At 54.6% G+C, this 13,030-nt stretch overlaps 1 protein-coding gene across 12 annotated transcripts in view; it reads left to right on the top strand.

The window, feature by feature from the left end:
• Positions 1 to 13,030, top strand: part of TNS1 (tensin 1) — a 193,800-nt gene that overhangs the window by 175,852 nt on the left and 4,918 nt on the right. For all 12 annotated transcript variants that reach the window (XM_045868018.3, XM_064587035.1, XM_054506018.2 and 9 more), the window contains 9 exons: positions 598 to 1,664; positions 4,763 to 4,849; positions 5,607 to 5,738; positions 6,112 to 6,204; positions 6,855 to 6,932; positions 8,975 to 9,046; positions 9,272 to 9,440; positions 10,479 to 10,547; positions 11,011 to 11,043. In XM_045868018.3, coding sequence (XP_045723974.1) covers positions 598 to 1,664; positions 4,763 to 4,849; positions 5,607 to 5,738; positions 6,112 to 6,204; positions 6,855 to 6,932; positions 8,975 to 9,046; positions 9,272 to 9,440; positions 10,479 to 10,547; positions 11,011 to 11,043 — 1,800 coding nt within the window. The remainder of the gene's footprint in view (positions 1 to 597; positions 1,665 to 4,762; positions 4,850 to 5,606; positions 5,739 to 6,111; positions 6,205 to 6,854; positions 6,933 to 8,974; positions 9,047 to 9,271; positions 9,441 to 10,478; positions 10,548 to 11,010; positions 11,044 to 13,030) is intronic.

The following is a 13,030-nucleotide window of genomic DNA, read 5'->3' as shown; positions in this document are numbered from 1 at the left end:
GCTTGCTAAATTAGTGGCCAGATCCAACGGCTGGAAAGCAGGCCTTACAATAAGCTGAAATCTCCTTCTATGAGACTTGTTGTCTGCCTTTTGGAGCTATCCAGGAATGAAAGCCCAATTCCGGCACTCTCTGTGTCCAAAGATGATAATAGCGTTCTGGGAAAAGTGAGTCAAGGCGGGATATTCCCAGTAGGAACAGGAGCCAGGTGGTTTGACCCCTCCCTGGTGTTCTGTTTCAGTGATGTTGGAGGTGACATGAGGCTATCTTCAGTTTCCATTAGAGGAGACCCCCCTGTTTTGACTTGTGGTTTAGGAGTCAACAAGGGGCAGTGAAGGAAACATGGGCTTTGAAATCAGATGCAATTTGAGTTAGAACCCTGGTATTTTACTGTGGGTTGTGAGCTTAGTGCTTCGCCTCTCTGAGCCTCCGTCTCTTCTTCTGCCGGTTCCATAGGGTGATGTACAAAAGTCATGACATTCCAGCAAACATGCCCGTGGAGCTCTTTTTGTTGTTATTAGCGGTGGGGGGGAGGGCTGCATGCTCACGGAGAGCCTGTCCTTCACCTTGACATCTCACCCTGCCCCCTCTCTTTCTAGCACTTCAGTGGGGAGTTTCCCATCTGGGGAAAGCAGCGACCAGGGCCCCCGGACACCCACCCAGCCTTTGCTGGATCTGGGCTTCCGTTCCGGCAGCCTGGGCCAGCCCAGTCCTTCGGCACAGAGAAGCTACCAGAGCTCTTCTCCTCTCCCACCCGTGGGCAGCAGCTACAGCAGCACCGACTACTCACTTCAGCAGTTCAGCGCCCCAGAAAGCCAGGCGCGGCCTCAGTTCACTGTGGCCGGCGTCCACACAGTGCCTGGGAGCCCTCAGGCTCGCCACAGGACAGTGGGCACCAACACCCCCCCCAGTCCTGGCTTTGGCCGCCGGGCCATCAACCCCAGCATGGCCGCCCCTGGTAGTCCCAGTTTGAGCCACCGCCAGGTGATGGGTCCAGCAGGAACTGGTTTCCACGGTAGCACGGTCTCCAGCCCCCAGGGCAGCGCAGCGACCACTCCGGGAAGCCCCAGCCTGGGCCGGCATCCTGGGGCCCACCAGGTTTCAGGCCTCCACGGCAGTGTGGCCACGACTCCGGGAAGCCCCAGCCTGGGCCGGCACCCTGGGGCGCACCAAGGCAGCCTGGCCTCTGGTCTCCATGGCAACGCGATAGCCAGCCCTGGAAGCCCCAGCATGGGCCGGCACCTGGTAGGGTCTGGATCTGTGGTTCCCGGCAGCCCCAGCCTGGACCGGCATGTGGCCTGCGGTGGCTACTCCACCCCCGATGACCCGAGACCCACGCTGTCCCGGCAGAGCAGTGCCTCCGGCTACCAGGCTCCCTCCACGCCCTCCTTCCCCGTGTCCCCTGCCTACTACCCAGGCCTGAGCAGCCCTGCCACCTCCCCATCACCCGATTCGGCCGCCTTCCGGCAAGGGAGCCCCACACCAGCCTTGCCCGAGAAGCGGAGGATGTCCGTGGGAGACCGAGCGGGCAGCCTCCCCAACTACGCCACCGTCAATGGGAAGGTGTCCTCCTCGCCTGTGGCCAGTGGCATGTCCAGTCCCAGCGGGGGCAGCACCGTCTCCTTCTCTCACACCCTGCCCGACTTCTCCAAGTACTCCATGCCAGGTGAGCCCCTCCTTCTGCTCCCGCCTCCACCTTGATGGATCGCCTGCTAGTTAGGATATCTGTCTCTGCCTCTGCTCTGCCATCTCTTTGGCACACAATCTCGAGCAGATCACTGACTTCTCGGCCTCAGTCTCCCCATCTGTATAATGGAAGTTGGAGGTGTCCTCAAAGTAAGTGTGCTGGGTGTGGGGGCAGTGATGAGGATGTGGGTGCCCATGAGGATGATGAAGAGGAGGAGAATAATAGTGATGATCTTACTGGGAACAATGATCATCACCACCAGCCTAGCTTCTGCCCCTTGTTGAGCACATGCTGTGTGCCAGGCTCTGAGCCAGGCACGAGCTCTTTAATCTGCATGGCTGCCTGGCACAGTAGGTATTATTGCCCCTGCTTTATTTTATTTTATTTTATTTTATTATTTATTTTATTTTATTTTATTTTAAGATTTTACTATTTATTTGAGAGAGAGAGAACATGAGCAGGGGTAGTGACAGAGGGAGAGGGAGAAGCAGGCTTCCCGCGGAGCAGGGAACCCGATGTGGGGCCCCATCCCAGGACCCTGGGATCATGACCTGAGCTGAAGGCAGACACTTAACGGCTGAGCCACCCAGGCGCCCCCTTATGACCCCCAGTTTATGCAGGAGCAAACCGAAGCTTAGAGAGACTCAGTCATTTGTCCAGGGCTCCACACTTAATAAATGGCTTCTGATCTAGGCCCACGTACCCTAAAGCTGGTGCTCTTAAAGCATGATTAGAGTTGTCTTATCATGTTTCCATACTTGTGATTTAGCATCACCCTGAAAATCTGCCTTCCAAACCTGGACCTCCTATGTTTGGCTGCCCACAGCACTCTATCCCCACCTTTTGATCCCACTGCACACACATCACTAATAATAGATCAGGCAGCCGGCTGCACTCTGGGCCAAGGCCGGGGGTTGGGCATGTTCCCCGGAATCTGGTTCGTGACCGTGAACCGGCCCAGCTTCACGGAAGCCCATGTGTGTTCACACACTGAATTCTTTACTCATCACCAGAACTTGGCATTTTTTGCCTCCATGTAGAGGGCTCATTATCTAAACACAAAGGTCAAGGCCTCAGCTGATCAGCAGCCTCTCAGCCAGACCTCAAATGTGACTACTGCCGAGTGGTCCCGGAGCTCTGGGGCATTTGAGGACGATTTAGAATGTTTCGGGCAGCCTGCAGTGGGCCCCAGCTGCCTAGATGCTCAGTGTGACTCGCCCGGGTCCTGCCTTGGGCCTGCCAACCCGGGGCACCTACAGTGCCCCTGCACGCCCCTGCTTCCTGCTACCCACCAGAGACATCTGGTTCCCAGCCCCTCTTCTTGGAGGATGGAAAACTTCTAGTAGTTGGGACATTTCCTGTTTCCCACCATCTTCCCTGCTTAAAATAGCCATTGGAGTCAACACAGGAAGGCACATGGGGCTGCAGCCACCTCTGACAGCTCATTAGGCCCCAGCAGCAGTGGGGGCCTGGGGCTTCAGAGCAGAGAGAGAGGCAGCAAGCAGCACTTGTGGCCCAGCTGCCTAGCCCAGAGGCCCCCCTCCGTGCACAGCTGCCAGGAAAGGGAGCCGGCCTACCCCCTTGCTATCCTCCGGACGCTGGTCCCAGGGCCGAACACGGTGTAACTGACAAGTCGAAATGGACCAAGCGCTGGACACACAACCTAACTCGTGTCTCGGGTCCGCGCCGTCAACTTCACAGCATTAACATAAGCTCGCTCTGTCCCAGCTTCTCTCTGAAGAAAGGAGAGCAAAGAAACATGTGCAGTTGGAATCTTCCTTTCTTTCTCTTCCCCCAACCCCCCTTTTGTTTCTTTGGTGCCAAAAGATGAAGGAAGAGCTTGGAGAGCGAGGGCCACACATCCTAACACCCAGACAAGGAAGAGAAGGTGTAGCCAGCACGGAATTGGCAGCTGTTTTTCCTTACCTGGGAAGGTCTTACAGGAGCCTTTCTGAGAACCGCCTGTGCGATTTGGGTAGCCTCTCTCTCTCTGAGCCTCACTTCCCTCATTTGTATAGTTAAGTGGTTGGACTGGATGCTCTCTGAGCATCTTCCTGAACTAATGCTCCATAAGGCATCTCTGGTCTGCAGAGGGTCTGGGTGAGGGTCATTTGCCAGGGAAGTGGGGTAGGTATATGACTCAGAGTAGATAGCCTCTAGGCCATCCCCCTCCTCTGTTCCAGGGCAGGTTCTCCTCTGTTCCAGGGCAGGGCTGAATTTTTTTGTGTGTGATGCAGAACATGGGCTCTCCATATAAGGCATGAGGGGGTGGGCGGGGGGCTTGGGGAGAAGTGATGGGAATGTATTTTTCTTCCCTCAACTTCGAGGTGGTTTTGACACAGTTGGGAAATCCATCTTGTGGCGAAAGAGGCCAGAAGGTGGGGTGCCTTAGCCTGTGGGAGAGAAGCTGCAGGAAGGGTTTAGTCCAAATCTTCTGGGGAAAGGAGGGGACAGGGTGAAGGAGGGGCTTTCCTCAGCTTCGTGAGATTTGCTGTGCCACGCTCTTCGAGAGGAGAACAGCTCCATGATGTGTGACAGTTGGCGGGGATTGGGAAGGATGGGCAGGCCGCTCGAGGTCCCTTCCAGCAGTGAGGACACTGTCGTCCTGTGCTAGTTTTCTGTGACCACCATGACACGTGGTGGCTCAAGACGACAGAATTTAAGCCTTCCCGGGCTGGAGGCTACAAGTCCAAAATCAAGGTTTTGGCAGGGTTGGTTCCATCTGGAGTCTCGAGGGAGAGTCTGTTCCAGGCCTCCCTCTTAGCTTCTCGTGGTGGCTGCCAATCCTTGGTGTCCCTTGGCTTTTAGACTCATCCCTTGGTCTCTACCTCCGTCTTCATGACCCTCCCCACGTGTCTCTCTGTCTCTTCCCCTCTTCGGATAAGGACATCAGTCATATTGGATTGGGGCCCACTCTAATCCAGCACGACCTCATCTTACCTTAATGACATCTGCAGAGACCCTATTTCCAAATAAGGTCACATTCACAGGTACCTGCAGTTCGGGCTCCAACAGACCTTCTTGGGGGGCTACAATTCAACCCCTAACACTGTTTCTCTTTCTTCATCTCTCTTTAGACAACAGCCCCGAGACACGGGCTAAAGTGAAGTTTGTCCAGGACACTTCCAAGTATTGGTACAAGCCTGAGATCTCCAGAGAGCAGGGTGAGTCCTGGGTGCCACCGAGGGTCCTGTGGTCCATCAGAGGTCACAGCTGGCTGCTGCCCACCATGTCTTCCTCGGGCAAGGAACACAAGCAGACTCACTCCTTTTTGCCGTATGTGGTGGTCACACAGAGGGGCTGGGATCAAGGTCAGACAGTAAGATGCCCCTCCCCAGGCTGAAGTGTGGGAGGACCGAAGCAGGGTTTGTAGACCCATGGAGGGTCCTTAAAAGCAGCCAAGTCTGGATTTGCCAAGCACAGTGAAAGGCCAGCCAAGGTAATAGCAAATCTTAGCCCTCTGTCTATGTGAGGTGGGAGACTTCTGCACATTTTACGGAAAGAACGAAGTTGGGATCGTGGGGCTGGAGATGAGGCCCGCCTCAGGCTCCCAAGGCAGGTCCGGGTGGATGTAAGGCAGGCGTTGGGGATGGGCTCGAATCCGGACTGCTGCCTGCGGGTGTAACTACGGTTTTAGTGGAATGCACCATGGCGATTCGCTTCTGTCTCGTGCGGCTGCTTTGAGGCTGCCGGGGCAGGGCCTGGTACTCGCAGTAGGGGGCTGCACGGCCTGTGGAGCCTGAAATATCTACTACCTGGCCATTCATAAAAGACGCTTGCTTACTCTAGCAGAGGAGGACCCTTAGGAGTGTTTAAATTCTAACTAAAGAACGAGATTCGATAGGCCTGATGAGTCTTAAATAAGCCCAGGGCCATCACCGTCTTCTCTCCTCTTCTCTCCTCATCCCCTTCCAACCCCAGCCATCGCACTCCTCAAGGACCAGGAGCCGGGGGCCTTCATCATCCGCGACAGCCATTCCTTCCGAGGGGCCTACGGGCTGGCCATGAAGGTGTCTTCTCCCCCTCCGACCATCATGCAGCAGAATAAAAAAGGTAGCACCGCCCCCTCCTCGAGCAGGGCTTCCGGACCATGTGCTCTGTCCCGTGTTCTCGGAGCCTGAGGTGCCCAAGGACCCTGAGAGCAGCAGGGGAGCTGGTCCCCACTGAGTCAGACTCTTCAGGAGGATGAATCCTGGGCCTGGTGATGGTTGGGGTCAGAGCACAGGGAAGCAGGATTATGGGGACCCTGTGGTTGTGTTTGCTTGAGCGGTGGTCTCTCCATTCTGGGGGTTCTGGCCGTACTGCCCGTCCCACCCTTGCTCCCCTCACAGAGCGCGCACGTGGGGAAGGGATGGAGTGCCGTTGGCAGGTGCTGGGAGGGCACCACGAAAAGTGCTCCATCCTCTTGTCTTTTTCTTCATCCCAGGGGACATGACCCATGAGCTGGTGAGACATTTCCTGATCGAGACCGGCCCCAGAGGAGTCAAGCTCAAGGGGTGCCCCAATGAGCCAAACTTTGGTGAGCTGTCCCCCACCTCCACAGCCTGCCCGCAGAGTCTCAGGCAGTCCCCGGTCCCCCTTGTTGTGGGTGCGGGGAACAGTGGCGCCCATCCTCTGAACTGTGGCTGCTTCTCTCTGCCATATGCTTTTCTGCATTTGTCCCACTCCACTGAAATGCATTACCATTGGAATTTGAATAACAACCCTAACAACTGCCTATATCTACCGCCCCCTACGATGTGAAAGTCACCATCTGGGAACCTTATATTACTTGTGGTCTCCTAACAGTCCTGCATGGCAGGACTAAGCTAGACTTACCCAAGGAACACAGAGCTAATAAGTGACTGAGCCGGGATTTGATTCCACGATTCTCTGATACTTTGGCTGCACCATCCTGAGAGGGGCCTTAGCAGCTAGAAGGACTAAGGAAAGATGTTGGGAGGAATTTTCTGGAAAGGAAACCTTGTGGCTGTTAGAGGGAGCCTCTGGAACCTTCTCCCTTAGATCTTGCTAACAAAGAGGGGGTGGATTTTCAGCTTCATTGGTGGGATGAGGGAGAGGTGATAAAGAAGCTGGAGATTACGGATAGCGGGGTGGGGTGTCTGGGCTCTTCAGCACCCTGGCCCACTCCCAGGGACACTGGTCCTGACGTGCTATCTCCTTCCACAGGGTCTCTCTCTGCCCTGGTCTACCAGCATTCCATCATCCCACTGGCTCTGCCCTGTAAGCTGGTCATTCCAAACCGAGGTAGGAACGTGAGACTCCTTGCTCTCCAAGTACATCTTTGAGCTGGCCTCCTCCTTGTGTCAGCTCGGCCAGCCACTCTAGAACACGGGCCAGGGTTGGAGGACATGGGTCATTTTGCCAATCTGGGGAAATTCAAAACTACTCTCCTTCCCCCCACCCTGCCCCCACCCATTAAAAAAAAAAAAAAAAGGAAAAGTTCTTTAAAAAACTTAACTCCAGGAACACACATAATTGACTTGCCAGATTGTTCTGGAAAATTCTCTGGTGGCTTTAAGGAATTCTTTTGTGAATCTTCAGAATAAGCCCAGGGGAGGCATTAGAAGTAGGAGACAGTGATGGGGAGGACCGTGTGTGAAGAATAAGATGGACATCGGTGGGCGGGGTTGAGGGAAGGGGAAGGGGAAGGCAGATTTAGGTCGTGGCGGGTGTTGCCCAGGGGTTGGAGGTTGATGTGAGTTAAGAGGAGCGCACTCAGAGGAAGAGGTGGCTGGTGCCTCATGGCGTGGGAAGGAAACGGGGCCAAGATGTCCCTGGAGTTTCCAGTCCGCTTGGCTGTGGGGGTGTTGTCTGACTGAGGGGATGCAGAACTACGGAAAGAGCAAGGCCTGTTGATTGTGGAAAGTATAAATGGAGCCTGAGAGCCTCAGGACATATAGGTGAGAATTTGAGGGGGACCCTGGGCCCAGCGAAGGAGAATTTAGCCTCTCTTAGAGAAGTGTTCCAGCTTTGGAGGATGGCAGATGGACATCCGACACCCTTCACAGTGTAGGCTTCTGCCCCCCGGCCCCACATACGAGGCCCATGTGAGGGGGATTATGCTCGGCCCTGACCTCGAGGTCTAGGAACTGGAACCTGGGTTCCTTCTTCCCATCCTCTCTGTTTAAAACTAGGATATCTAGAAGTGTCTCTGGGACTTTCTTCCAGTTTCTCTTGGAGCTCCTGGGGTTATGCCCACACACAAAACCCCCAATATTATTTGATAATTTCTATGTATCCAACTCAATTCATTGAATTATTAATGATAATTGACCAACATTATTAGTTTAAAAGTTCAAATACAACTTAAGTAGCATTATTAACCCCGCAATTTGGACACCAACTAAATTATAGTTCTATGCAATTTATGAAAGTAGTTTAGCGATTATAAAACTGTTTGATATTGGGCGCCTGGGTGGCTCAGTTGGTTAAGCGACTGCCTTCGGCTCAGGTCATGATCCTGGAGTCCCTGGATCGAGTCCCGCATCGGGCTCCCTGCTCAGCGGGGAGTCTGCTTCTCCCTCTCCCACTCCCCCCTCTTGTGCTCTCTCACTCTCTCTCTCTCTCAAATAAATAAATAAATAAAATCTTAAAAAAAAATAAATAAATAAAACTGTTTGATATTTACATTGTATAAAACAGTGCTTCTCAAAGTATGGTTCCCAGACCTGCTGCATTGGCACCCCTGGGAACTTGTTAAAAGTGCAAATACTCTCAAGCCCCACCTACTCAGAAACTCTGGGGTGGGGCTCAGCAATCTGTTTTAAAAACCCTGCACTCCAAAGTCTGAGAAACACTGGTACAGACAGTACTCAGTTCTTATTAATATTGAAATTATAGTTGTGCTGCATTAAGGGCTTGATGATGTAGGGCATTCGTCGATCTACACAGACACATCCATGCACAATGATGACAGTGACATCCATTGCCACTTGAAGACCTGCTTTATGCCAAGCACTGGGCTCACACTGTACGGGGGGCATCTCAAAGCCCCAACAAAATGGGTACGATTGCATCTCTGTTTTATAGCTACTTGGCAGATACTGGGGCGAGGCTCTGAGCCCCACACTGTTGGACCCCAGAGCTCTCAACCTGTGTGCTGCATACTTACAGTCATTGTTGGAATGTTCAGCCTGGACACACACGTGCCAACTGCCGGGGCCTGTTATGAAAAGCAGTATCCGTTGCACAAAGTATTTGCAGAGCTTGCTTGAGGCCCAGCCAAACGCGTGCTGCTTTCCAGCTCTAGAGTTTTAATTACCAGCTGAATTAAGTTTTTGTCTCAGACCCCACAGATGAATCGAAAGATAGCTCGGGCCCTGCCAACTCCACCACTGATCTGCTGAAGCAAGGGGCAGGTGAGTGGTCACCCCAGACTGGGTCCCCACCCAGGCCTCTCCTCTTGCCCGCCCTGTCCCCTCCTGCAGACCCAAATATCTCTGCAGTCCAAATTTCTCTGTGCGGATGCCTGGCCTGAGGCTGGCCTAAAATTCATCAACTCCTTCTCCCCCAAGAGATGACTTGGTGTGTCATCCCCACCCACTCTGGCCCCCCTGACTCCTCTTTGGGTGGGTTTATTCCAGCCTGCAACGTGCTCTTCGTCAACTCTGTGGACATGGAGTCACTCACTGGGCCACAGGCCATCTCCAAAGCTACTTCTGAGACACTGGCTGCTGACCCCACACCAGCTGCCACCATTGTTCACTTCAAAGTTTCTGCACAGGGAATTACACTGACTGACAACCAGAGAAAGTAAGGCTTTTCTACTTGCTTCCATATTGGGCTCTCTCCTTGTGGCCCATCTATCCATCTATTTACCCACCCACTTACCATTCGTTCCTTGTACTCATCTTCCACCCACCCACCCACCCATCCACCTACCCACCCATGCATCCAGCTGTCCACCTGCCCGCTCATCCAGCCACCTATCTACTTTTCTACCCACCCATCCATCCTTCCACCCAACCACCCATCCATCTACTTACTCATCCATTCACCAACTGATTTGCTCATTCCTGCATCCATTCATCCTCCATTTATCCTCCTCCACCCATTTATCCTATCATCCATTTATGTCTCTACTCACTCATTCATCCATCCTTCCACCCATCCACCTACCCATCCATACATCCATCTATCCACCTGCCCACTCATCCAGCCGTCTATCCACTCTTCTACCCATGCATCCATCCTTCCACTCAACAACCCATCCATTCTTCCACCCAACTACCCATCCATCCTTCCACCCAACCACCCATCCATCCACCTACTCATCCACTCACCAATTGATTCGCTCATACCTGCATCCATTCATCCTCCATTTATCCTCCCCCACCTGTTTATCCCATCATCCCATTCATTCATCTGTCCTTCCATCCATCCATCCATCCATCCATCCATCCATCCATCCATCCATCCTTCTACAGTTGTGCCTGCATTGAACACACAGCCATAAATACAATCAATAAAAGTGCCTGCTTTCTAGAGCGGAGCCTTTCCTCTCAGGCTCTCCCTCCTGCTTCTTTCCTTCCTCCTCCAGGGTCTGCTCATGTTCTCCTTCAATACCAGTTTCTTCCTTCTTTTTCTACTTACTGGCATTTGGGACATGTTTCAGTGACACGTCTATCTGTTCCTGGGCATTGCTTCTATGAGCGGCCCAGGCCATCTTGCGTATAAGGGGGAGGTGGGGTCAGCCCATGACAGCCACGCACGGTGGCCTGACCTGCAAGGGGAAGGTGGGAAAGAGTGGTCATTTCTGCGCTTATTCTCTGTCTGTTGTCTGTGCCACAGGCTCTTCTTCAGACGACACTACCCGCTCAACACTGTCACCTTCTGTGACCTGGATCCTCAGGAGAGAAAGTAAGGCTCTTGCAGACCCCTTCCCTCCCGCCCATTTCTGTAACGCCGGAGTCTCTGTGTGTGCATGCATGTGCACGTGTGGGTGTGGGCGTATATTCTTGGTTCGACTTGAAGGTCTGCCTGTGTCCGAGAGACAGTGAGTAATTGTGCTGGGTGGCTTTCTGAGTTTCTCCCACCACACATTTGGAGCTCCTCCCAGGGACCCATATGCTTGCTTCCATGCCCTCTGCCATATCCTTGACCTCGAATCTGCTTCTCTTCACACTGCGGAGAGCTCCTTGGGAGACAGGCCACAGTGTTCCCTCCACCGTGAATGCCTCCCCCTGTGTGATCTTTGGAGGCTCCCATCCCCCTGGAACGGGGTCTCCCTTCTCCCCCCAGGAGGCCTGGGCATGCACGGGGCCGGGTTCTGGGGGGGTGAGAAGGTGTAGTGTTTTATGCTGTGGTGTGTTTCTCTCCACAGGTGGATGAAGACAGAGGGAGGTGTCCCTGCTAAGTAAGTGTCTTCTCCCCTGCCCCGGCCGGCTGCTCCTAGGGGAAGCCTAGAATCTGGGCCCGGGGTAGGCAAAGGGCAGCAAAAGCATTTGTGCTGGGGTCAGTCACTCAACTTTGGAGGAAAGCTTGGCCAGCCAGCGAGGTCTTTTGCCTTCTCCTGCCTCGAAGCTGGAGGCCCAGCCTCCAGTCTTGTCACCTGGCCTCTCCTAGGACCAGACCAGCTTCTCTGAGGAAGCAGGCAGAGGGCTGGCAGTTATATTGGGGGCAGCGGCCACAGGGCAGGGGGCTGCTTGAATGGTCTTTCTGCCCAAATCCTGCTTCCTTGATTCCCACTCTCACTCTTTTGGTGAGTGTCTGTGAATCCTGTGGTCAGGAGTGAATGTTGCTCAGCAGTGGACAGCACCATGAACGCCCCTGGGAGCATCCAGAGGGGCTGGGGGGACAGAGGGGATCTCGCCTTGCCCCAGGTCACGTAAAGAACTAGTGGCCCAGCTGAAAGAAGGACCCAGGTGTCCAGCCATCTCAGAGCATGCCTCATACCTACTTCAGCCTTCTTTGAGTTCCCAGGGCCGTTAGGAACTCCGAGTCCCTGACCCAAGCAGGCCAGAGCTTTGTGTCTGAAGGAGCTCATGCTCAGTCACCACCGGGCCCTGCGATGGGGAGACAGTGGGTTGGGGACAGAAGTGGGCTGCTCCCAAGCCCGGAAGTCATTCTCCTCATTCCAGAGCTGGTTTTATGCAGAGCTTCCTGTTGACGCGGCCTTGCTCGGCAGGGCAGAGGCCCCCGGAGAGCCCGGCTCAGTCAGGCAGGGACCAGGGGGAGGTATGCGAGGCGCCTCAGGCCCCAGATTTCAGGAGGTACTTGATCGCAGGTCCTTGCAAGTGCTCCTCCCTGCCCTGGGGCTGAGGTTTCTTGCCTGGATCCATTCCCCCTGAGCAGAAAAAGGACTTGGCAGTCGTTGAACTGGCCTCTGGAGCCAGGGAGCTGAAATCAACAGCAGGGAGGGCAGGCGGGCCGTGTTTAGGCTGGTGAGATTGGCTGGCTCTCCACCCTGGCGAAACCAGGCAGCCAGGGCTGGCTCGAGGTCATGGGGCGGCTGGGAGCCACTCCCTCGCACCAGCACCGAGGAGCCTCAGCAAGCCTGCAAAGAAGGTGCTGGGGCTTGTGCCGTGGACGCAGGCATCCCCTTCGCTTGGGCAGGCCATTACCCCGGACCTCGGGCCCTAGCTGCCCCCAGCCCCTGAAACAAAGTTGGGGATAGCCAAGCTGTAGGAAGTCCTGTGCATGTGCATGCGTGTGTGTTTGTGTGTGTATGTGTGTGTGTACACGTGCGTGCGGGTGGTGGTGAGCAGGACCCAGCTTTGCTAATTTCAGCTGTTGTGGTCCAGTCCTGGGGAGAGGGGTTTCCATCGGAATCTCCAGCTGTCCCGATTTCCCCATCTCGCTCTAATTAGCAACGTGCCGACTGGGAGGGGACCTGGACTCACATTCTGTTCTCTGCTCATATTTTTAACTCTGTTTTGCACAGAGAATTCCAGGTCACTCTGGTGCGGGGAGTGGGGGTGGGGAGGAACAGGTGTGGGGTCCCCCATCCCCTCCCATTCTCTGGAGCCCGGGAGAAGAGTGTGTGTGTGTGGGGGGGGCGCGGTGACCCCTTGTCCTTGTCTCCCTGATCCTCCCCTGGTGTCTGAGGAGGCCAAGCGCTTTGACAGGCAGACGGCATTTTCTTCATGCGCTTCTGTGTTGTGCGCAAGAACTGTCGGGGAGGGGTGGGGCTGGGAAGGACCGAGAGAAGCCAGCCTAGGAATGTCCCCATTTTATTTTCGGTCTCCTCCCCACCTCTTGCTGTCCAGTCTCCTCATTTGCCTCTAGCCCCTCCTCCGGCTGCTCCTCAGAGGGGAATGGCTGCCTGCCCTGAAGCCAGGGACACTCTCATCTCCAGGCCCTGGCTTTCTGGGGGCAGACGAGAGGGAGGATTCTCTCCTGCT

This window comes from Mirounga angustirostris, unplaced genomic scaffold (assembly GCF_029215605.1).
Source record: "Mirounga angustirostris isolate CCGP_5_RB_7025 unplaced genomic scaffold, mMirAng1.0.hap1 SCAF_3, whole genome shotgun sequence".
Classification (NCBI taxonomy): domain Eukaryota; kingdom Metazoa; phylum Chordata; class Mammalia; order Carnivora; family Phocidae; genus Mirounga; species Mirounga angustirostris.
This window is presented reverse-complemented; position numbering and strand designations above follow the sequence as displayed.